At 35.6% G+C, this 23,389-nt stretch overlaps 5 protein-coding genes across 7 annotated transcripts in view; 2 read left to right on the top strand and 3 right to left on the bottom strand.

The window, feature by feature from the left end:
- Positions 1-8,157, bottom strand: part of LOC122565839 (wiskott-Aldrich syndrome protein family member 3) — a 34,890-nt gene extending 26,733 nt beyond the window's left edge. For 2 of the 3 annotated variants that reach the window (XM_043722251.1, XM_043722254.1), the window contains exon 1: positions 7,274-8,156. The gene's annotated coding sequence lies outside the window, so the exon portion shown is untranslated. Of the gene's footprint in view, positions 1-7,273 lie in introns of all 3 variants that reach the window. The other variant, XM_043722252.1, reaches the window with a different exon arrangement.
- A 281-nt stretch (positions 8,158-8,438) lies between these two features.
- Positions 8,439-9,273, top strand: LOC122565843 (U6 snRNA-associated Sm-like protein LSm3). Its single transcript, XM_043722266.1, has 3 exons — positions 8,439-8,612; positions 8,706-8,813; positions 8,927-9,273. Exons 1-3 carry the CDS (start codon positions 8,592-8,594, stop codon positions 9,107-9,109), a joined length of 312 nt encoding a protein of 103 aa, XP_043578201.1. The 5' UTR covers positions 8,439-8,591; the 3' UTR covers positions 9,110-9,273.
- A 97-nt stretch (positions 9,274-9,370) lies between these two features.
- LOC122565841 (sperm flagellar protein 1-like) lies at positions 9,371-10,273 on the bottom strand. Its single transcript, XM_043722261.1, has 3 exons — positions 10,162-10,273; positions 9,793-10,080; positions 9,371-9,703 (listed from the first exon to the last, which is right to left on the bottom strand). The coding sequence occupies exons 1-3, from the start codon at positions 10,271-10,273 to the stop codon at positions 9,438-9,440; spliced, it is 666 nt and encodes a 221-aa protein (XP_043578196.1). The 3' UTR covers positions 9,371-9,437.
- An 810-nt stretch (positions 10,274-11,083) lies between these two features.
- Positions 11,084-15,797, top strand: LOC122565757 (putative inorganic phosphate cotransporter). Its single transcript, XM_043722067.1, has 9 exons — positions 11,084-11,481; positions 12,878-13,110; positions 13,552-13,785; positions 13,870-13,957; positions 14,287-14,519; positions 14,607-14,756; positions 14,822-14,954; positions 15,046-15,287; positions 15,550-15,797. The coding sequence occupies exons 1-9, from the start codon at positions 11,457-11,459 to the stop codon at positions 15,724-15,726; spliced, it is 1,515 nt and encodes a 504-aa protein (XP_043578002.1). The 5' UTR covers positions 11,084-11,456; the 3' UTR covers positions 15,727-15,797.
- Positions 15,798-15,896: 99 nt separating this feature from the next.
- LOC122565758 (5-methylcytosine rRNA methyltransferase NSUN4) lies at positions 15,897-18,696 on the bottom strand. The gene is made up of 8 exons (XM_043722068.1): positions 18,071-18,696; positions 17,806-17,988; positions 17,348-17,711; positions 17,100-17,282; positions 16,705-16,991; positions 16,488-16,612; positions 16,280-16,417; positions 15,897-16,192 (listed from the first exon to the last, which is right to left on the bottom strand). The coding sequence occupies exons 1-8, from the start codon at positions 18,149-18,151 to the stop codon at positions 16,051-16,053; spliced, it is 1,503 nt and encodes a 500-aa protein (XP_043578003.1). The 5' UTR covers positions 18,152-18,696; the 3' UTR covers positions 15,897-16,050.
- Positions 18,697-23,389: the final 4,693 nt, after the last annotated feature.

Genomic DNA, 23,389 nt, shown 5'->3' with positions numbered 1-23,389 from the left:
CAATGCCACCCGGACAAGGCTTGCCAATGGAGCAAAGTGACGGGCAATTTACTGCCACTTTTCACTTTCGAGAAATGACGCCGTGTAAACGGGCCACTACACTCTGTTGATTCACTACACTCTGTTGCTTAATGACTTTCAAACTTAATATGCAATTCTCTATTGAACATTACTGTTAAATGCCATATAATATGTAGAACTGATAAAAGTACTATTAAAAAGAACCAATTTCACTCTTAAATTAGTTTCACTACTTAAACACGCGATTAAAAACAGATTAAATAGTCATATACACTATCATCATCAGCCGAGTGCAAATTGAATATTTCATGTACACCACAGTCGTTCGATCGTTATCGTTCTGAACTCGAACAAAGTCGATAACTGTTTGCCAGGGAGCTTTTCCGCTGCTTTACTAAACGTGGAACATACGTAATATTTTTGTACATCGTCCAATATAGGTAGGTCTAGAGCCGCGACCCAATTTCTCGGATACCATGTGTCTGAAAACGCGGTCAGGTATTATTCTGCGTAGGAATACATATTATGCAACACAAACGTAACAGCGTGTACTGTTCGATTAATACAGAGCAAAGACGCGGCAAAGGCGGATCCACTTGTTCCATGCGTATAAGTACTACACGTTCGTTGCTCCAATTTGATTAGTCAGAGACTGACCGCTCTCGATGCGAAGATTATTATTATCATACATTAAAATTGTTATCTCATATATCAGATGTGTAAATTGATTTGGCAACAAATTTAATCCTTTGATAATGTAATAAAATTCTGAATGCTTGATTTAAGAAATAAATCTCTTAATAAAGAAATAAATCTTATTCTCAAGAATTTCCTGCATTTCTGATGTCATATACAGAAATATGTACACGTTTTCAACCTTTTGTAGAAAGTAAATATTTGACAGCCATAGGTATAGAATAACAAATTTAATAGAAAGAACAGTCAGACGTTTCTGAACTCACAGAGTGTAGTTTTTAGTACAAGTAATTTTTTAGTATATTTTTTTCTAGTACAAGTAACTTCCTTACGAAAAGTGAAAGTGGTATTGTATTCTTCATTACCTGCAACTTGTCTATTATCTGGTTTCTACTTAGAAGACTGAAATTGAGGCTCTTAGTCTCGATATCATAAAATGACCACAATGTCGTCAGTCTAAATTTTCCTATGTAGAAAAAAATTTACGACACAGCGAAAACGTTTCAAGGAAGTATGACACAAAGATACAAATTTTTAACCAGAGATTGCCTTGAAGTAGATAGTTTTATCTTTCTCTACCAGAACCGGTCAAGTAGTCATTCTAGATTCTACTCTGAGCAATTCTTTTCCTTTTACGATCCTGTTAAGGACACAGGTGCATACGTGTGTGTGTGTATATATATATATATTGCATGGTGCTTGTAAAATGTTAATGATTGTCTATAATATTTTTGACAAATTCTATTTAAAAGAATTAAAAAAATTGTGTGTTATTTTTGTCATCATTTTGTCATACCTACATTGCGAACTTACAAACAGTTGAATAAGAGAAAACAGATCTTTTTTAGTGTACCAGAATTATTTAATCACTTACAAATGCTTAGTGCAATAAAAATAGGATATCGAAAATAAAAGAGGAGCAAATGCATAAAGGGAAAAGAAAATTGTACAGAAGTAAAGGAACAATTAAGACTGGCAAGTCAAATTTCCAATTAAAAAATACATATGACGTTGCTTGAATCTTGTCTTTTTGAACGTGATGCGCCGGGACAGATACCGAAAGCAAAAGAGGACACGGTGCAGAACTCGAAAATCGTTATGCGAGACAGAAAAAGTTGTCGGGCTGGTGTGACATTGGATCGTGCCAGAGAAATTTAAGCGCGCGTATTGAACATGAAAGAAGAGCATAACGAACAGTCGAGAGAGACGAGTAAAAGAAATAAAAAGAAGGAGGCAACGTGAATCGGCGAGGCATGAATAACTCGTTATTTGAACATTGTATGGGAAAAAATTATTACGACGGAAAAGTACGTATCGAGAACGACAAAACGATGTTTCCTTTTTATCTAGTTAAATATAATATACAGCTGACCCTCAAATAACATGGTTTTGAACAACGCGGATTTAGTTATATGCAGATCTTTTTCTCGGTCAATATTGTATATGTTTCCGCGAAAGGATACATACTATGTACATATGTAAACCGTGTAGTAAATCGTGACTTTGTAACAAACTAGACGGCCAACGAAGAGCATTTAAAAGAACGCGAATCGCCGTTGCTAAAAGACAATCGGGCACGTAATGCCAATAACATTGTCGTTGTCGTGAGATCAGTCGCGTTTCAATCATCGGATCATCACAGCAAACGTAATATGTATATAAATAACGTAAGCGTGTGTGTGTATGCGTATTTTCTCTTCTTTATATCTAGGTAATTTACTTAATAACATTTCCTTTTCTCTAACTTATTTTATTATAAGAATGCAATAATGGCATATGTATGTACATATGTAGTACACAGAATAAAGCTTTCAGTCGACCAGAGATTATTACACGCGTATATGTACATACATAGTCAAGTTTTTGAAGATTCGGAAATTATACGCGCATTTCCGACTACGCGGGGTGTCTGTGTCTCTAACCCGCACCTTGTTCGAAGGTCAGCTGTAGTAGAAGTTAAATTATCAAAACAACAATTAACGAAAAAATCGATTAGCCAAACAATTAATGGAAAATTGAAAGATGATCTCTTGTAAAAAAGATTGAGCTAATACCCGAAGGCTAATGTCGTGTAAGCAATATTTTGGAAAATAACTAACGCCTGAGTTACTGACCCATGCCATTCATATTTCAATGTTACGTATAATTATCAGAAATATGCGTATCTCTCGCGGAACTTATAGGCAATGACTTCTGAATAATTTTGAAACGTTATTCAGAAACATGTCGAAACTATCGCATTATTACGGCATAATATCGAAAATCGTTGCATCAAATCGGTCGATATTAATCCAAGTGTTTCAAAGACTTTCTTGCACCGTACACAACACGAAAGTGTGGACAAACGAGCCGCGATGCAAAACGTGTTGGATTGTGCAACGACGCTCGATTATGGAAGCCTGCAGGTAAGTTGTCCCCGTTTCTTCTGCCATATGCCACATTCCACCGTTTGGCAAAAGCACAGAGGAGCTCTACGCAATCACCACGGATGTGGAAACAATGCGCCGCGTAACGATGCGCTTTTTCTCGAAAAAAAGAAAGAAGAAAAAAATAGAAAGTGGAAAGCCATCGTGATATTACGGCGGATTCCGAACCGATGATCGCTCGACCGTGCTTCGGCAACTACTCTACCATTCTTCTACCATTTACCCGTGCACCGTTATGCTGTAAACAGCCCACGAAGGGTCAACATTCGCATCGTGCAGTGCACCTGTTTCGTTTCTCGTATTGCATTGCATGAATTTCTGACCGAAGAACGGACATAAATACGCTCGAAAGCGTTTCATTGTTGGTAAGATAGCTAAGTAAACGAAACGTTTGGTGCGTTCGCACAATGCTTAAATATATACAGTACTATTGTAGTCATACTGTTAAACAACTGTGATTTAGTTCAATTAGTTTTCGTACCGTAAGGCACATGTTAACTAAATTTACCACTTGTCACTGTTGTTATTCAATTTCGCACGAAGATTTCCCGTATTTGAATAATTTTGAAAAATTGCTCACGTTAAAGGGGCATGATTAAGAATTTCATCGTCACCATCACGACTGGTATTCACAGGATGATATAACTGTTACTTTCTACCAGCTGAGAAGATGATACATCGCGGTGTAATTCTGCATGCTTAGAATGTACAGTTACAAAACAAATAACCTTTTGCTTCGAATCATCCGAACGTGTCGCAAATCCAATTGATTGTTTTAATATCTATATGAATTTGAACAATCCGAAACGGTCAGTTACACATTTAAAGCGAAATCTTGTTTACACGTGAAATTGGAAACTCATCGGTGAAATACGATATTTTAGAAGAACTTGTTTAGCGACGCGTTGATAATAAATTTGACAATAAAACGTTGAAATCTAGATTCTGCATCGTACGCGGAATTTAATCAATTTTTTGTCCGCTGACAATCGCGTTACTTCATCTGCGGTTTTGCGTCTGAATCACCGTAAGACAGAATAACCTTTATTATTTGTATGAAATGCAGTGAGCCTTGTAAACCACCGGCTAATATAAATTTATGACGCATATAGCTAATACGTTCTGCGTAAATCGATATGAATGGATCTTCGAGCGGGCAAAAGCGGTCGAAATGCAAATCAATCATGGATGCTGTTGAGAAGAAAAAGACATTTGGTTCGAGACGTTTTACGAAGTTGGAAAATTATTATTATTAGCACTAGGATCGTATGTAAATGTGAATCTGGTCATTTTAGCTGATCTCGCGTTTTTCTTTCGTATCAATTTAGCGTTACTATGTACTAATTTGGCAACTTGAATAAATGTTTGACATCTTCCATTAGACATTTTTTACAATATTTATAATATTCTGATAGAAAAAATTTTAATAATAAATCATTAATCCAACTGGCTTCAAGCATTCTAATGTATCTCGAAAAATGCAAAAAATGCTACTAGGATATTTTAACTAAAGATAATAAATTAGTTGGGCAAGAAACCCAATATGTAGGAAGCAAAAACCTAAAAAAAGAAAGAGAAAATTTAGTAAAAAAATACTCTTTACATAAACGAGCAATTGCCTAATTATGTATTTAAAGCACCAAACGCGCATCTTCTATGGTAATAACGTGTCATCAACCATCGATGCCTTCCATCTTTGGCAAATGCACAAGTCCGCGAAACAACTCGCTGCTTGTGTTTACCCGATGCATAAATTTGTCATTCTGTTTTCCGCGTAAAACGTTTCAATGCACACGAGCGTTAAAAACACACTCGTCGGCTTGGTGGGCTTTGGTGGTGCGACGATTTCAAAGGATTAATGCACACCGTGCCGCTTCGTCGTTTACACTCATGAATAAAGAAATATCTCGACGATACTCCACCCATAAAACACACGGTTATTTTGAATTCGTTCTCCCGCACACGTCGCGTGTCCCAACACGTGTTCGTATATATGCGCGTCTTCGCTCTATACATAATACAGCGATCTACAATATTATTCACGTAACATTGGTGAAAAATCGTTCGATTCCCAAGTCAAGACGATGAACCGTCCAACTATGATAAATATATCATTGACGATATATCATTTGCCGATGAAGTGCAAATGTTTATGTAAATCCATATTTTTATAAACTTAAGAAAGGAATAGAACTGATACTGTTAAAGTCACTTTTCTCAAAAATAAAGCTGCATTAACGATAATTTTATTGCGATCTCTTTCATAAAGTATAGTGTTCCTAGTTATATTGCCACCGTCTATTATATATAGTCTTCATTAGTTGATATTAATTCGAAATGTAGATAAAATAAATCTTTGGCGTATGTAATTTTCTCTTGCATAATCTATTTATGACATTCATATTTAATAACTTATCATAATTTATTAAACAAGTGAATAAAATTAATTACATTGTTTAGTTGACGATGAGGTCTAGATACATATTTCTCATTAAAAAGATCAGACGTAAAATATAAAACCGGATACAAACGTGCAAACCTATGGAAGATCACGCAAAAATATTCATCCATTTTCACAAACGTTCCATCCTGTTCAAGATGAAGATATTATGTACATAGTATGTATCCAAATTAAACAAGCGCAAATACACAATCTGCTTCGCAGCGTACCGAAATTCACCGAGTGCACATGATACGATACAAATTAGCGCTTGTTACTGTTGAAACTGACAACGCACGATTACATACGTATATACACCGCTCAGTTCCACACACTTCTTAATGTTCAATGAAAAAAAGCATGATGGTTTAATTGAATTAAATCGTACCTGGAAAATTTTCTATTGTATGATGAAACAAATACATATTTATTCGAATTCGATAAAAATTTTTGTATTAACTATACGTATATTGTTATTAAAATCAAGTAATAAAATCATCCAAGACATTTGAGATATTAAAAAAAAAAAAATAGTAGTAAATATTCGTCTGTAAAATCACAGGCGAACGAAATTTTATAGATAAACATATTCAGTTTAATCATTTCCCCCAAATTAACCAATTGGTCTCGATTTAACGGGGTTGCCCGGTCTCAATTAAACCGGTTAATCGGGTACTCACGGCGTAATATTATAAAACCTGTGTATCATAAACTTATTGCATCACTGTTCAGTAAAATAGAGATACTACCAAATGATAAATCAGCGAAAAAATTCAAACAACCGACAATTATCTCTAAAAATATGCAACGCGTAAATTACATCTATTAACTACGTTAATTACGCTATTCCATACTTCCCAAACGTTAGTCACCAAGAAAACAAAGAATAATCCAGACAATAAACTATTTTTGTGAAAACAATGCAACCATCTTTAATCTCATCTTATTGATAACATATTGCGCTAGCTAATTTCGTTCTGCAAATTTGAAAACCAACAAATTGTGAACGCGGCTATGTATGCGCCTATAGCGGAGAGGAATTTGTAGAATGACAACAGTGACAAGCACGGGAAGACCTATTGGAAAAAGATGATCTAAGATTAGCGAGGTAACCGTTGAAAGTACGTATGAAGTTAGCTATCGGATTTCTTGGGAGGGCAGGAAACGTTTAAAATGTCAACAAGGTCGAAAGGCCGGGCGAGCTAATTGGCGCATGAATGTCACGGTGAATTTTAATCACCAAACGCCATGTATTATAGGATCGCAATAGATATCTGTAACGCAGAGATACGATAAAATTGCGGCAAAATTCGTCTTCGTTGAAGCAGCTATACTATCGGTAACGTTTAACATTTCACAAGAAAAGTACCTCGTTTTTACTAACTCGTTTACGCAAGATATATTGGTCACATAAATATAAGGAAAATTAAGAAATAATCTTTGAAATCTCTGGACGTTACGCCTATGAAAATGAATCAAATTGGATGGAAAAGTGTATTGTACCACGCTTTCGCAGGAAAAAAAAAAGGGACGAATCTCGAGTATGTCAACAAGCATCGATCGATAACGCTGACGCATACACATTCCGTACGATCTAACGGTCCATTGATAAATCATCGTGGAAGGTCAAATTAAGCGGTTCACACAGTGTTACAATTTAGAGAACTATATGTGAAAGAGAAGAGCTTACGTTGCCCGTTGGAGTTGGTCCGCAGCCACACAAAGATCGCCAAATATTTCTCTTCGAAGAGAATCGTCCGTGATCACTGCTGGTTCCTTTGTCCGAGCTTTACGTGAAGAAAATGCAGAACAGCACACGAGAGACGCGCGTAATCCGCGAAAGGCTGAAGCCTCCAGTTGCTTCTCCTCTTTGGTAAGAAAATCGAGACATATAACGGAGTACTTCTCTTTCCACTGTCACTATGAACTTGTTATCCGAACCGTGACCGGCCGCAATTACACGCGATCTCGATTGAAAGATACATAGGCACACAATACAGTGACTGACAAGAACGGTGAATTTTCGTCAGTTCGAACTAGCGTCGGGAAAACCACCCCCTGCACAGCCGGCGCCCCAACAGCCATGTGCCGCCCTAAACCTCCGCCCATTGGCCCGAACCATACATTCTACGGACTCCTGATTCCTTCAAGACTCTTTTTATTACACGTAAAATCGTAGCTGACAAGAATTTCGAACGAACGCTCCGTTAACCGTTTAGTCTGTGTTACGTTATCATAAGCGACAACTCTGCACGACCCATCCCTGCGGGAGCTCACCGAGAAGGGGGAATGGGAAAAGGCCGACTGACAAGACGTCACGTCTCCCGGGAGCGCTTCGATCTCTCTGAACTCACCATATCTACCGTACAGCTGGCCGCGTGTCTATACATAACACTGATAAATGCACCAGAGCCGTTGGACAGCTCGTAATTTCGACGTCGTTAAGCAGAAACGTGAAAAAACTTTGCCAAATGATTCACACACTGCACGCAGTCTTAACCCGCGTATTGAGAAAATGGCGTTGCTCGCTCCCTCGCGCTTGTTCGCTCTAGCAATACCTCAAGCTACGCTGATTCCTATCGTTGACTACTAGCGCCTATTCCTCGATGCGTGTAACCTAATAACTAGCACGCGGGAGAATCAAAACACTTTTTCTGCCAACGAATAATAATTTATAAAAAGAACATTTCACGAAAAGGATTTAAATTGCCCCGTTGTCTTTAGAAATAATACGGCAAATGTATACAACAAATTAAATTTTGACAAATGAAAAACAAAATTATGTACGTTTAAGTAATGAAAGTATATTTCAAGGAATATGTGGCGCCACTTACTGGGTGGTTGTATGATGTGATGAAATGATAGTATTGCCGGTTTATCCGAATTCCGAATGATGCCGCGCGATAGTTGAGTGAGCGTATAAAGAGTTTTAACTAAGCATTTATAGTTGTATAAACGTAAAACTCAATCTGGTTTTAGCAGCAAATTAAAAATAATTTAATGGCATTATGGCTGACGAGACAGAGCAGGTAAAAACACTTGATTCAAAGTTCTGAATATGAATCTAACCTACTCTAGTCTCATATATATACATATATATATATGTATATATACATTTTCAGGTACCAGCAATAAATGTTAAAGAACCCCTAGATCTTATAAGATTGAGCCTGGATGAGAGAATATATGTTAAAATGAGAAATGAAAGAGAATTACGAGGACGATTACATGTAAATATCGTTTTTACGAGTATATTGTACCTATTATTCACTATATTATATCTATGTATATATTTCATAACCTATTTTATATTTAATTATTATACAAAAACTTTTCATTGCAGGCTTATGATCAGCATTTAAATATGGTGTTGGGTGAAGCAGAAGAGACTGTAACTACAGTAGAAATTGATGAAGAGACTTACGAAGAAGTTTATCGTACAACTAAAAGAAATATCTCTATGCTTTTCGTTCGTGGGGATGGAGTAATTTTGGTTTCACCACCAAGCATGAGAGCACCGATATAAAATTTCTATTTATATATAATTTATCTAAACATAAGACATAGATAATATTGAATTAAATTCCATGTTGATACGATTTTATCAATCTTTTGTACTAGCATTTGACAGTTGTAAGAAACTTGCGAAAGTAACGGATTTAATTCGAATAAAGCTAAATATAACATAAATATAGAATTTATAATTTAAACATGACAAAAGAAACTAAATTGTGGTACACTATATTAAAACAGTACATTAAAACATTACATTAAATGTTTATAAATAATATAAATTTTGGAGTACAATGTTATTTAAAATATTCTTAAAGGATTAGTTTTTAAATTTTGGCGAGTTATATTTTCGTTCGAAGTTTTGAAATTGTACTAGCTGCAAAAGTTCTTGGTGTAATACTTTGCTCTATAGGTTTTATAATTTGTGACGTAAGATCTGTAATTCTTTGATCTTTCAGTTTTATCAGAGATTCTAGGTGAGACACTTTTTGATGAAGAATATTTATCAATTCATTCTTTTCTTCTAATTCTTGTTTTAGTCGAACGAAGACATGACGCGGAACAGTTTTATTTGCTATTTCTTCTGGGTTGAGCACCGACTTAACAACTTCTTTTCAAGGAATGAAATTGTGCTCAAATAATTTCTTATACAAATTTTTACACGAGATTTTATATTTATTGTAACCATTCACTTACCTTTCTTTTCGTCTTCTTCATATTCGGCATATAAAGAATTTCTATCTGCATTACAATCTTTTAAAATTTTAGCTCGCAGTTCGATTAAAATTTTTTCGATAACACCAGGTTGCGAGTTTGCTAGTTGATTGATCACGTCCTTTCCTAATTTTACATCAAGTTTTGAAAGTACTTTGCGATTTAAAGTGCACCAATTATCTATTTTTTTTGCAATACTATTTCCAGGAATATAATTATGTATATCGACGTATCTGGGGTAGTATCGTTTTAACAATTCAGCCATAAAAACTAAAAGTTATTGAAATATATTTTAAATATCACACAAAGAATCGCAAAATTATTTTCTAAAATATGAACTTTATTCTATACCACCGTCAGAAAAATCTCGAGCAAGATTCTTTTTTGGTTTGGAAAATGATATTTGCTCCATCCAAGTATATATTTCTTCGAGGTTCGCATTAGATTCTAATTCTACACTCATATTTCTCTATCATTTACAACAGTAAAATCAGAAAATGACTTTTTCATACATTGAAATTTACGAATGTATCGCTATATTTTTGTTACATTCTGTCAGCCTGCAAATTTTTATTAGGTCGACATAATATGTATACTGCATGCTCTTTACGAATGCAACTTCATTTTGCTTCGGTTTGATTAATTTTAGTTTGTTTTACCACATTTTAATTTCAGAACTATCCTCATGACAAACGTCACGTGTACCACATTGCGTCAGATTAAATAACGGTAAACGGAATGACAACTATACTTCGAACATTGCATCTTATGCAACTAAAAAATTAGATTCAATTACATAAAAAAACTAACTTTGTCTTATATAAATTTTCAAATAATTACAAATCAATCAAATTCATAGTTTTCTTCAATACAACTTTTCAATTTAACTAGCAACTAGCATGTAAATAACTTATTCGTTGTGAATGTATTAGATAATTTAATACAGTCTAAAATTTCTCGAGTAATATGTTTAAAAAAAAACAAGTTGATTTGAATGAATGACATAATTTTTGGATACTGCAATTATTTGGAAAGGAGATATTTACTTGACATTTTAATGCAGATATTTATAACGGAAAGTAAATATTGCACGTATTAGCAGTCAAATAGGGATGAAGTATTTCGATAGTGTTTGTACTTCTTGTATTTCACTAAAATCGAAGAGAGACATTCTTGGAATCAATGAACAGGTTCGGCGTAAATATGATCACGTCACAACGACGGAGGTGTTTGAGGACGGTGCGTCCGAGCCTGCGTTCACGCGGGCTATGGCATTTATAGAAGAGGCGCACGCCCGTACTCCTCGGAAAGGTTTGAGGAAACAGAAGCATCACATTCGTCCTCAGTGGCACGTTGCACGCACGAGATATCGAATCAGAAGAAATGATAATTTTGAATTTAAATATTCAATAACCGGTTAAAATTCGATATTCTTCAAATAAATTATATTCTCCAAATTTAAGTTTCTTGTCGAATTTGGATGATCGTGAGATTGAAAATAATAAGTGGTCGATAATTATTAATCTTAAACATATTAGAAAGTCAGGTTTTTAGCCATACTACGTTAAAACATTTTATCGTCTTACAAAAAATATATTTCGAAGTGGTGAAAGAGATTATCGTTAGTCGTTGACTCAAGAAAAAACATGACTGAAAAACACAATTCCAAGGGTGAGTAATTATAGTTTTTTACTTTTAATATGTTATAAACTAGAGATTCGATATTAATAACTTTCTTTCGAAAAAGTGGAAACGATGAGTAAATTCCAGTTCTTACAGTTTACATCACACTTTTCTTATAGAAGCTCCATACCTGTGACCTTCAAATGTCCTCTGCTCTATATTTCAAATTTTTTATTGGAATATTTCAATATCAAATATTTCAGTATCAAGCAACTATATAAGTTTAGAATAAAGCTAAAAAATTTATTATATATTATATTCAAATTTTTAGATAATTGGGGAATAAGACGTAAATTAAAGCGATATGTAATTAAGTTGTAAACCGCGTTGTTATTTTTTATATAGTTGATGCAATTCTTTGGTTTCATCGTTAACATACGTAGGTGATAATTATTCCTGTAAGTTTCATCTCTTCATAGTTTAATATATTTTCCATTTATGTTTACACAGACAAATGTAATTGACAATTTATGACAATCCAAAATATAAAACATTAATTTACCATTTATATTATTATTTGATCTTCATTGAAGTAAATATCGTTGTGTTAAATATATTTGCTTAGCAGTTCTTTGACAAGTGATATTCTGGAACTTCGTTTTACGTGTTTGTTGACCTATATCTGGATCGAAAATAAATGCTTGCGATAAAAAGAAAGTTTTAAAAATTTATAAAAGATACTCGCTTTAGTACACTGAACGCGTCTGCTTACGGCTATCATTTTTATTAAAAAGTGATTGAATATACAGTTATCAAATAAACCATGATAAAATATTATTTATCAACACGAAAATACTACACGTGATAGGAATGTGTAATTACAACATTCTTTCATATCTGTCAGTATATCTGTCAGTATATCTGTCAGTATTTTCCTGATATTTCTTATAATTCATAATTCTATCCTGGATGAAAGAATGTCTCGAGATAAATAATATACCTACACAATACTTTTAAAGTAAAAGTTTAATTAAATATAACTGAATTACAAGAGAAAGATCATATAAATTATATCTTTACTGTTGACTTTCTTGTTTAATGAATCCTTATTTATATTAAAGAATTGAATTCTTTATTTAAAGATAGCTCTAGAAATTATAGGACAGAAATATAATTAGGATATTTGAATCTATTTTCGAAAAAAAAATGTATTATTTTCATGTGCACGATACGTATACAAAATCGTATAACCGCACAAACAGATGAAGAAGTCGAATACCTGATGACTCCTTCACCTGTGCTTCGTGCCAAACGACACGTCCTCTGTTCGTATCTTGCGGTGTGATTTTCCCCGCGATATCATATTACCGAGCCAATCATATCTGAAAATTCGTTTTTGCTTATTTATAAGTAATCAACACGTCGACTTTAAATGTATTTGTAGGACACATTATATTCCCTATACGGTACCTGATGGCAATCATGGGTTCTATCGGGCTCGCCATCATCTACGGGTTCAAGGTAAACGTAAGTGTGGCTATCGTAGCTATGGTGAACCACACTGCTGTAAAGTTATCCGCGTTGCATCAATTGGAATCTGAGAATACAACTGTAATTACTATGGACGAATGTCATCACGATAGTGTTCTTTCCAATGAGACGAAAACAATCACCGAGGTACATATATGTATAAATGTATTATTGATAACTTTATAACAATTAGTAATATCAATTTTTTAAACACTAATTTTTCATTAAGATATATTAACAATTTTCGTACACGGGAACTTTATAATTTTAACAATGATATTTTTAAATAAGAATAATATTACAGATTTCATACTTAGATACAATGCAAAAAAAATAAAATATAATCGTATTTACCTTTCAATGATTCCATTTTAATATAGTTGCATCAGTATAATATGTACGACAATGATTCGACCCGTAATAAGATAAAGATTACATTATATAAAATTTTATCCCGCTATATATTTTCTTACTTTCGTATAGAAAAATTAATCTATTATTCTATTTTTATTTCTCAGAATCATGCTCCACAAGATAAATAGAAATTTTTGTTAAAAAGAGATATGATATTGATGTTTATTTATATAGGATGGCCCATTCGTGTGGAATGAACCTTTGCAAGGTCTTATTTTATCGTCATACTTTTGGGGCTATATGGTATCCTTACTTCCGGGCGGCAGAATGGCTGAACTCTTATCTGCCAAATGGGTGATGAACGGGTCGGTATTTCTAAACCTCGTAGCATCTATACTATCACCTGTTGCTGCTGAGATGCATTACTCTCTCTTTATCCTGATGAGATTTATTCAAGGAATCGGTGGTGTTAGTATAAAAAAAACTATTAAATATTTCGAATAGGTGTTGAAATTAAATATGAAATATTATAATAAAATTATAAAACTACAGGGTGTAACATTTCCGGCAATGCACATTATGATTGCTAAGTGGGCTCCACCAAACGAGAGAAGCGTCCTTGCCTCGATTGTTTATGCAGGTAAAATAAAATCTTTGCTAATTGAAATTAAATTATTTGGAATTTTCATTATCTAAAGTTATAATCTTTTTATTTCATTTAAATAAAAAATCGGGAAAGGTTGATTCTACAACTTGGGTTACACTACTTTACGGGTTACATTAATCTGTGTATAATACAATAACATGAGACTACCTTTATTGATTAATGATTACAGATTGAAGCATTTAATAATATATTGAAAATACATTTTTTCATGCACAAAAAGAAAAATTTCTCAAATTTTTAATTTTCGCTTCCACAGTCAGTCATTTATCTCTGAAACTATACGTAATTTTTATTTTCTGTAGGAACTGCTCTAGGTACTGTGATTTCTATACTCCTAACGGGAATACTGGCTGCAAATTTCGAATGGATATGGATATTTTATATCGAAGGTGCACTTTGTCTAATTTGGTGTACAGCATGGTGGATTATGATTGAAGATAGCCCAGAGGAACAAACGAGGTTTATTAGTCAAGAGGAAAAGGATTATATTATGCAATCTTTAGGTCAGAATAAAAATAACAGCGGACATAAAGAGGTTTGTTAAATTTTACAGAAATCATATTTAAGATTTTTATATATGTATAATTAGTATCTTTATTTGTTATATCGTAATATTGTTCAGAAATTATCAGTTCCCTGGGGCGAGGTATTACGATCTAAACCATTTATGGCAATCTTAATCGCTCATTTCTGCAGTAATTTTGGTTGGTACATGTTGCTTATCGAGCTGCCTACTTTTATGAATCAAGTACTGAAGTTCGATATGAGTTCTGTAAGTATTGAGTAAGAACTTCAAATTTTTAAATTAATATCTCTAATAATTCTCTTTTTCTATAGAATGCTGGTCTTTCTTCGATGCCATTTTTATGTATGTGGATTTTTACTATGGTGCTTAGTAAGATACTAGCCATTATGCAAGACAAAAAATTAATTACGGTAACGGTATCGAGAAAAATTGGAACACTGTTTTGTAAGTTTACTATTTATACATACTATATGTATAATTTAAAAACATACAATTGGGGTTAGGTAATAACAGTCAAAAATATATTTCTTTTTAGCATCTGTTATTCCCATGATATGCTTAATAGGAGTATCATATGTTGGTTGTAGTCGAACATTAGCAGTTACATTAATGACTATTGGAGTAACATGTATTGGTGGAATGTATAGCGGGTTCTTATCAAACCACATTGATATTGCACCAAATTTTGCTGGTACTCTTGTCGCCATTACAAACTGTGTTGCTACCGTACCTGGATTTGTTGTACCAATATTTGTAGGAAAATTGACATACGGAAATGTAAGTATCTGTATACAGTAAAATATCACTAACACCTCTCAAGCAACAAGCTTCTATGCATGAAAACATGAAAGAAATTTATGCACTTATTAAATTTAAAAGGAAAACTCGAAACATTAAGGGATTGATTTTACGTTATGGTATAGTGATTATTTATGAATAAAGTGCAAAATTCGATTTATTTTACATTTTTTCTATCGAATATTTTATCTCAGTAACTATAATGTTATCATTAATATTATTATCATCAAATGTTTTATAGCAAACTATAGGAGCATGGAGGATTATATTTTATACAACTGTTGTCTTATACATAATCGAGATATTAGTCTACACTATTTTTGGAAGTGGAGAAGAACAACCTTGGAACAAAATTAAACCAGCTGATGAAGAAGCAAGCGATCAAACATTACCATTAAAAGAAAAGTCTATGAAGTGAATGTAATTTTTGAGTGTATGATGTGAATTGATTTTTGAACTTCATATTAAACAATTAGATTTAGTAATCATTTTATGCGAAAGAAATTACTTAAATATTTAATATCATTAATGAACTGTCATTTTTCACATTATTTATCACAATAAATAATAAAATATAATTATAACCTCTTGCATTACAACTGTACATGTACATATTTATTAAATGTTACTCTTTTTTATAGCAACGTGTTATATACTTACAATTATCTGCATAGAAATATAAATTATTTCATTATTTAATTATTTAATTTTAGTTATCCAATGGGCTCTCAGTCATTAACACCTATTGCACTTTCACCATTTTACAAAAATACATTGGTCCCCAATTATTTTTCAGATTAGGTACAACAATATGACCATATTTTAAGTCAATGTTACCAAAGTCATACAGACATCGTAAGGGTAACAGTGCTTCTGTCATATCTCTATGAAAATTATATAATATATCAGAAGTCAATATCAACAATAAAAATAATAGTATTATTTATTTAGAGAAATATATAAATACGTACTTTACGACCATAACAGAATTGTTTTCTTCCCACGCTCTTTTTAATGCTACGTGTACAACACCATCATTTTGTACAGGACTAAGGGAACACGTTGAATAAACAACTGTACCTCCTACTGAAACCAATTTCAATGCAGTCCTATAGAAAGGAAATACAATTATTTATGATAAACTTAAAAGATATAAAATAAGATATCTTATCTACTGACGTTAAAATCTCAGATTGAACTTCTGGCATTTTTAATCTTTCCTTAATCCTACTTGGTTTGAAAATATTGTTGTCATCAGAATGTAAAATGTGCCTATCTGTTGTACATGGTACATCAACTAAGATCTAAAAAAGTTAAGAAGCGTAAAATATTAAATAAGATATTGTTCCATTCACAAAGTATTAAACAATAGAAAACATTGTATTAAACTGGACACCTTGTTATATCTACCATTCTCATCAATTGCTCTAGCATCTTGTTGTGTTATAATTAACATATTCTCTTTTTTGCACATGTCTGACACATATTGATTTATAACGTTTTTGAGTCTTTTTATTCTAGATTCTGTAACATCATTAGCAACCAGTACACGAGGCATAAGAGTTTGGAGGATGGTCAAAGCTTTCCCTCCAGGTGCAGCACACATATCAAGGACCCTATCATTAAACTGTATATCTAGAGCCAACACAGGAAGTATAGATCCACCATCAAACAAGTAATAATCTAAAAAATATAGGATACGTTAGTAATAAAATAATTCATAAAATATTCTAAAATACATAAACATTTAATTTATTATTATTATTAAAATCCATAGAAAATGATACAAACCTAAAACACCAGTAGAACCTTTCTTAGGATTTGGAAATCTACTGTTATTTTCTCTTTCAAAAGCATATATATACAAATGTTCTGGAAATGGCAGAACAAATTCTTTCTCAACATTTATTTGGAAATCATTAGCTTTATCATAAAACTTATAATAGTCAGATTCCAAAACCCAATCGTCCAAGCCTATAAAACATATTTGTAAATACATATTTTAATTTTGATTGAAGAAACATTAGAATTAAACAAACCTTTTATTTTGGTAGCAGGTATATATTCCTGAAGTATAGCTAAGTCTACGGATGAATTGACAATACGATTGGTATCTAATGCCACTTCATTTAAACTTTCATCTATAGATTTTAATTCTGTAGGTATTCGTTGATCTTTCTTAACAAATTCAGTAGTTTCAGCATTTAATGTATCGAATAAATTTGGATAATTAGTAGAATGAGTTGTTTGATGTTCTGCTAATTGATCTTCAGATGTTGTAACGCCGTTTGAATTTTGTTTATCTGGCAATTTACCATATCTTGCCGCTCTTTTAACTTTAAAGAAATCCACATTTTCTTTTTGTACATTATATAAACTCCTCAAATTTATTGCACCAAGTAACTGTAACAATTTTATCGATACAACTCTTCAACATTTTCAATACTTTCGGTTTACGATTATCATCTGCAATATTATTGGTATTACAACAATGTACCTCCAACTCAGGTTGGATTCTTTCTGGATCACTGAAATTATTAACCACAGCCATATATTTAGATTCTTCTGATAACAATGCAGCTCGTATATTTGGCCACCTATCTCCATAAACGCCTGCGTAAAACTCATTAAAATGTTCAAGTGCTTTATCTTTTGCCGCTTTCTTTTTCTTCAGTTTAGCCTATGATAATAATTATATATTCTTTCAAATGTATTCAACGAGAATGTTTGAGTTCTAATCATAGGGTTATAAAGATACAAACCCAGTGAATATTTTCATGCGCATATCGAGCAGATACTTGTACGATCTGTTTTAGTTTTAACTTATTAAGTAGAACTATCATTCTCTTGAAATATCGAATTAGTCGATTGGAACCGAATATGTCATGAGCTGTCTAACTTACGTTCCCAAGTATATATGTGTATGATATACTAGAAAAATAAACCGAAGAGGCGGCAAAATTCGTTACTCGATATCGCTACTCGATGGCGCTAGCTGTGCATTCAATTTTCTTTCGAACGCAAGAAGTAGTTGACGACGATTAACCGTTAGTGAGAGCGGTGTAAAGAAGAAGGGCGTGATCCGGCGTGAACTGCAGGTACAGGTGAAACAGGACAACCGACAAATCCACGAGTTACGGTACTACCGGTGCTACTTGTCTCTAACACTGGACGTCACATCTTTTTTATCAATTCAGCGTTTACTTCTGCGTGACCCTTTCTTTTCCTACTTTGCCGACTTTCTTTACTGCAAACTCCACGACGTAGGATACAAACAAAAACTGAAAAGTTATATGCATGCACACGTAAGTATACGCAATACCTAATCGACCTATGTATTATATTAGATGCAGACGACAAGGAAGCGACGTATTTGTCGTGACATCGAGATGAGAAACGTGCCGAGCAAGATGGAGTGAATGGGGGTGGTGGGGATGAGGACGAACACATCTTTGTGCTCCCCTCTTGCGAAGGCGCCCGTGCGCCATGAAACGTGGCTGTTTCGAAAGTTCCTACTCGAAGAACCTATTTTAGATGCTATAAACCATTTCAGCTTGTAAATTGTTTTCGGAGGTATACAAGCCTCGGTACTTGAAGAATGAAGTTGCAACGTATTCTAGAAAACTTTGAAAATTTTCCCATAATTTACAACGCTTTAATGCGCGATTTTTCGTATTTACGAAATTTACGCGTTTACGGTATTTACGCGTTTCATAGACCTGGTCGTAAAATCTTCCTTGAACATATAACATGTCCTCTGGTACTGGTGCGATGTGATTTTGAAAAATTCCACCGTATCTATAGAGTGAGAAATGTAAATTGAGAATCGAGTGAGGCCGACACGATAATCTTGTTACCCTCGAAACGCGTACAACATACTCTGGTGAAAGTCTCCACTATAGACAGTAGACGCGAGTTCAGTGTTCTCGAGGGGAACGAAAAGAGAACGTCGTGTCGTCGCGCAGGAGATCAGCTCTTTTGCTTCCAAGTGAAGATCACAACTCTAGTCCATGGGGTGCGGTATACCCTGTGTATGCCCAGAGACACATACCTCGTCAATACTTTTGTGTTCATTGTCACGCATACAGAAACTCTTCCTCTCGATGAATCTCGACGACCCGAATCGCTCGACGGCGAAGCTGGTTTCGTGGATCTCTTCATGAGAGGCACGTCGTACGCGATTTGTCGGGGCACGGGGTGTGACGGGGACTCGAGGGATCGTAAAGGCAATGCACTGTAAGGAGCTCACGACGACTATACCCTCCTCCCGCCCCTCGCGCGATCGCGCTCGCGCGCGCGCCGTCCTCCCTCTCGTTCTCTCGCCACCGTCCCTTTCTCTCCCTTCTTTCTTCGCTCCCTCCCTCCCCCTCCCTCTCTCCCGCCATCTCTCTTCCTTTCCCTCGTTCCCTCTCGTTCTTATCAGAGAGCCTCGACAGTACGACCACATTCATACTCTCGTTCTATTGCTCGCTCGGCTGATCTCTCGAGGAGGGCGCGTTAGGGCGCTCGCCAGCCACTCGTGTATCTTCCAATTCGTGCTCTGTTTCGAAATTTCTTCGATACCAAAGGAAATTCGCTGCCCCTTAGGAATCTCCGTGTCATCGCGTTCCCCGATATTACTCGCTCGTACACGTGCTCCCGCAAAGGGAAACAGCGAGGCCAGAGGACTCGGAAGTTACGACATCCGGTACACAATACTACCGTTTCCTGTCTCTCGTGACCCTTGGTCCCATTTGCTCTAGCCCACGTGACCCCGCCGTTTCACTTCGCGCAGTTTCGATTTAACACGCACGCGCGCGCGCCTCTAACTGCCGCGGCACCGCGTGCGCACGTAATCTCTAACGAATATCGCCACGATTTTTCAAACACGTTTTCTCGAGTTTCAAACCCTTTCTCAGGCACTTGCTCTTTCGAATCTCATCTAGACACGTTACGCGATGTGTAAAATATGGCACGACTCCTTTGTACCGATTATAAGGGTTCGATGTAGCCCCGTGAGAATTCTTTGATATCTCCTGTTGCTCTGCGAGCACGCACTTAGAACCGCGTATCGGGACAATACATTCTCCACAATAGGTGGTTGATTCCTTTCTAAATCTCCGCATTTCCTCGCGCGGTTGATGGTTGAAGAACGGATACATTCACCGCCATAGCGGCCAATTGTTCCGCAGGAGCATGCGTGTGGTGCTGTGCGCGCTTGGGAAAAGATTCGGATAAAAGTGGCGAAATCACTCTGATTTGGACCTTTTCGTTGTCACAGTCCTACGCCTTGCTTCTCTCCAGCGCAGCAGCGAGCTTCCCGTCGTCACGTGCATGCATGCGTGCATGCGTACATCGCGGCATGGCGAGTGCATACATGCCGGGTCGTTGAACGAGCAGGGGGTACCGAGGACAACAGTAACGACTGCACCAACCCACTTGTCTCGACCCTATACAAGTCACGTGCACGTACAGTGCTCGGTAATAATGGTCCCCAGAGGGTGTGACCTATTCTATATGTTGGATTCTCGCGCTCGTGCACGCGCCAGGCCGACTTGCTGGTACCAACATGCTTTGGTACCGCGGCTCCCCATGGAAAACTGCAAATAGGAACGTTTTATCATACAGACACGTTTTGTATACCTCTGCTTTATTTTTTGGGACAAGATATCGGAGTTTAAGTAAAATGTTGGAAAATTAATTTGATTAAAATTGATCCTCTCAGTTAATAGATGATATTTTGGCTCTTATTCAGATTATACTTTATTTATCACTTTGATTAATAAGAATATGCATATCTTTATGCATAAATGAAACATCAGTGGAGGAATAAGCAACTACATAACCTCATCTTTCGTTATATAAATAATTTTGTTCTTCGATAGAAAGTTAATAAAATCAATTTTATTAGCGAACGTTGTTTGCAACGTAAATTTCATTACATCGATGTTGGCAAATTCGCGATCAGGAGTTTAAAAATGAATATATCCATGTTTTATTAATGGTAGCGATGAATAAGTGATCGTAAAGCATTCTCAAGCTCACTCAACCGGTGATACTTTGTTGCAAGACACGCCCTCTCTTTTTCTGTCTCTCTCTCTTTGTCTCCACTATTACTTTCTTGGACGAATTTAGCGTGGTGAAGTCCCACTCGTTCAAATATTTTGAGCCCCTGACTCGAGATATTCTCTCGGTTGGTGGATTGCGAAATACGCAGCTCGGACGGTGTCGGACGATGTACGAGGACGAAAGTAGGTAGGTAGGTAGGTAGGTGGGCAGACGGAAGTCAGTTTAACGGTATCACCTGAGAGTTCAGTCAGGCTTCGATCCTTACGCGTGGAACGGGGTTTCACGAAATTCGTAGTTTCCTCGTGGCGTATTTCTTCTTCGCAGCGCTCAGCATATTTTTTTACGATCCGTACGCCCACCTGCGAGAACAGTTCGATGAAGGAACGGGGAATTTTCGAGCTGTTCCGAGGACTATCACTGTAACTGCTTTGGTCGTTAGACGCCTACTATTGAAATCGAATTTAGAAAAGAGCATCCGATGCATTCCTTCTTCTCTTTCAAGGGCTATTCGTGTTATTCTTTTTATGGCGATGTTTAGGTGGACGTGATCAGAATTTACGAGTTTGTCGTGCATTTTAATCTTATTTTATCTTCTATTGGCATTAGGTGAAAAAATAAAGAAAATTCGATATAAATTATCTAAACAGCACAACTTTTATATTATAGGAGTGAACATTTCTAATTTAGTATTATTTATATCATAAAATTTTTAGCCAATAAACTTACCTTGCGAGAAATCGAGTATCTTTGTATTTCCTTTCTATTAATCTTTTCTTTTCTCTCCTTCGTGACCTTTAGATTCAACGAAGGAATTTAAAAATTTTGCTTAGACGCAATAAAATCTGCATATACAAATTACCGTGGAATTCAACCAAGTGATAGGGTGAAGCGAGGTTTACTTAGGAATGGTTCCTAGTTCTTTCGTTTATACGGGGTTGTTGAGGAACTGTGATCGCCGGGAACCAGGGCATTGACCCTCACTGCCACGCCACTCCCACACCGCATTACGTCAGGCTACGTCCACTGCATCCTGCTCATCTTCTCGACGTTTTATGAGGGCTTTGCTACCCGCGAGTATTCACAGAGCGGGGTTGCGGTTCGCGTAATCCTTCCGTGTTCTCTGAACTTATCAATTCTAAGAAAGAAAGAAGAAAACAAAGTTTAAAACTCGAGCAAATAGAAGAGACGTTAGGTTGATTAGAACGTTCCTCGGAACAGTTACCATTCTTGTTCTTGGCTCGCTGAACCGAGGAAGTCAAACAGCACCAGATACAGGAGAACAAGATGTGCATGTGTTTAGTAGAGGCAATGCCCTTCTTTAAGGGCGATGATATAAGATAAAATGATATGTTCTTTATCGCATACGACAGTAGCTATCGAACACAGAAGAACAATATCGATATATTTGATTTGGACACGTGCATACGCACACAAACACACGTCCAGAGACCCGTACGAATACATTAATTTTAGAATAGTACCGCGTACCATGATCACCTTCGACTTTGGTCCTGTGGAGAAAGTATCCGAATAATCATGGGGACTCCCTAAACGTCGTCTCAAAATGATCATACATACCGTAGCTAGTCAAGTTGCTTGGTGGACCAAAGGGAGCCGCTGGTACTGGTGATGGTGCTGCTACAGCAACAACCTGTTGCAACCACCCCGACACGCCATAGCCAGCGGGAGACGTCCAACTGGTCCGGAGCAAACTAAGAAGCTACATAACCATTGGCAGCCGAGTTTCTCGTTTACTCCGGTGGACTTGCGCCATTTAAGACTAATACGTTATCGTTTTCAATATTCACTGTATCTAGTAATACAAATTATCGACCCTATTGTTATAATAATAATTTTAATATTTCTTAAAACACACGAACCGCAAACGATGAAAGTTAAAAACTGATATGTACGATATAAAGTATTTTGCTGAGAAATAGTTCTTTGTTTTAATAGAAAATCGATTATGTATGACAACGGGGAAACAGGTGTATAGATATCGCTGTTAGGTTAAAGTATCTTTAGTAATCCTG

Source organism: Bombus pyrosoma, linkage group LG3, assembly GCF_014825855.1.
Source record: "Bombus pyrosoma isolate SC7728 linkage group LG3, ASM1482585v1, whole genome shotgun sequence".
Classification (NCBI taxonomy): domain Eukaryota; kingdom Metazoa; phylum Arthropoda; class Insecta; order Hymenoptera; family Apidae; genus Bombus; species Bombus pyrosoma.
The sequence above is the reverse complement of the archived record's forward strand: the minus strand, read 5'-3'. Positions and strand labels throughout refer to the sequence as shown.

Excerpts from the sequence above, each read along its gene's own strand:
- LOC122565843 (XM_043722266.1), top strand. The coding sequence starts at position 8,592 with ATGGCTGACGAGACAGAGCAG. Across the intron at positions 8,613-8,705 it reads TGGCTGACGAGACAGAGCAG|GTACCAGCAATAAATGTTAA; the intron begins GTAAAAACACTT and ends ATACATTTTCAG. Across the intron at positions 8,814-8,926 it reads AATTACGAGGACGATTACAT|GCTTATGATCAGCATTTAAA; the intron begins GTAAATATCGTT and ends TTTTCATTGCAG.
- LOC122565841 (XM_043722261.1), bottom strand. The coding sequence starts at position 10,273 with ATGAGTGTAGAATTAGAATCTAATGCGAACCTCGAAGAAATATATACT. Across the intron at positions 10,081-10,161 it reads TCGAGATTTTTCTGACGGTG|TTTTTATGGCTGAATTGTTA; the intron begins GTATAGAATAAA and ends AATAACTTTTAG. Across the intron at positions 9,704-9,792 it reads TGAAGAAGACGAAAAGAAAG|TTGTTAAGTCGGTGCTCAAC; the intron begins GTAAGTGAATGG and ends CTTGAAAAGAAG.
- LOC122565757 (XM_043722067.1), top strand. The coding sequence starts at position 11,457 with ATGACTGAAAAACACAATTCCAAGG. Across the intron at positions 13,111-13,551 it reads AGACGAAAACAATCACCGAG|GATGGCCCATTCGTGTGGAA; the intron begins GTACATATATGT and ends TTATTTATATAG. Across the intron at positions 14,955-15,045 it reads AAAAATTGGAACACTGTTTT|CATCTGTTATTCCCATGATA; the intron begins GTAAGTTTACTA and ends ATTTCTTTTTAG.
- LOC122565758 (XM_043722068.1), bottom strand. The coding sequence starts at position 18,151 with ATGATAGTTCTACTTAATAAGTTAAAACTAAAACAGATCGTACAAGTA. Across the intron at positions 16,613-16,704 it reads AGAATGGTAGATATAACAAG|ATCTTAGTTGATGTACCATG; the intron begins GTGTCCAGTTTA and ends TAACTTTTTTAG. Across the intron at positions 16,193-16,279 it reads AATTCTGTTATGGTCGTAAA|AGATATGACAGAAGCACTGT; the intron begins GTACGTATTTAT and ends TAATTTTCATAG.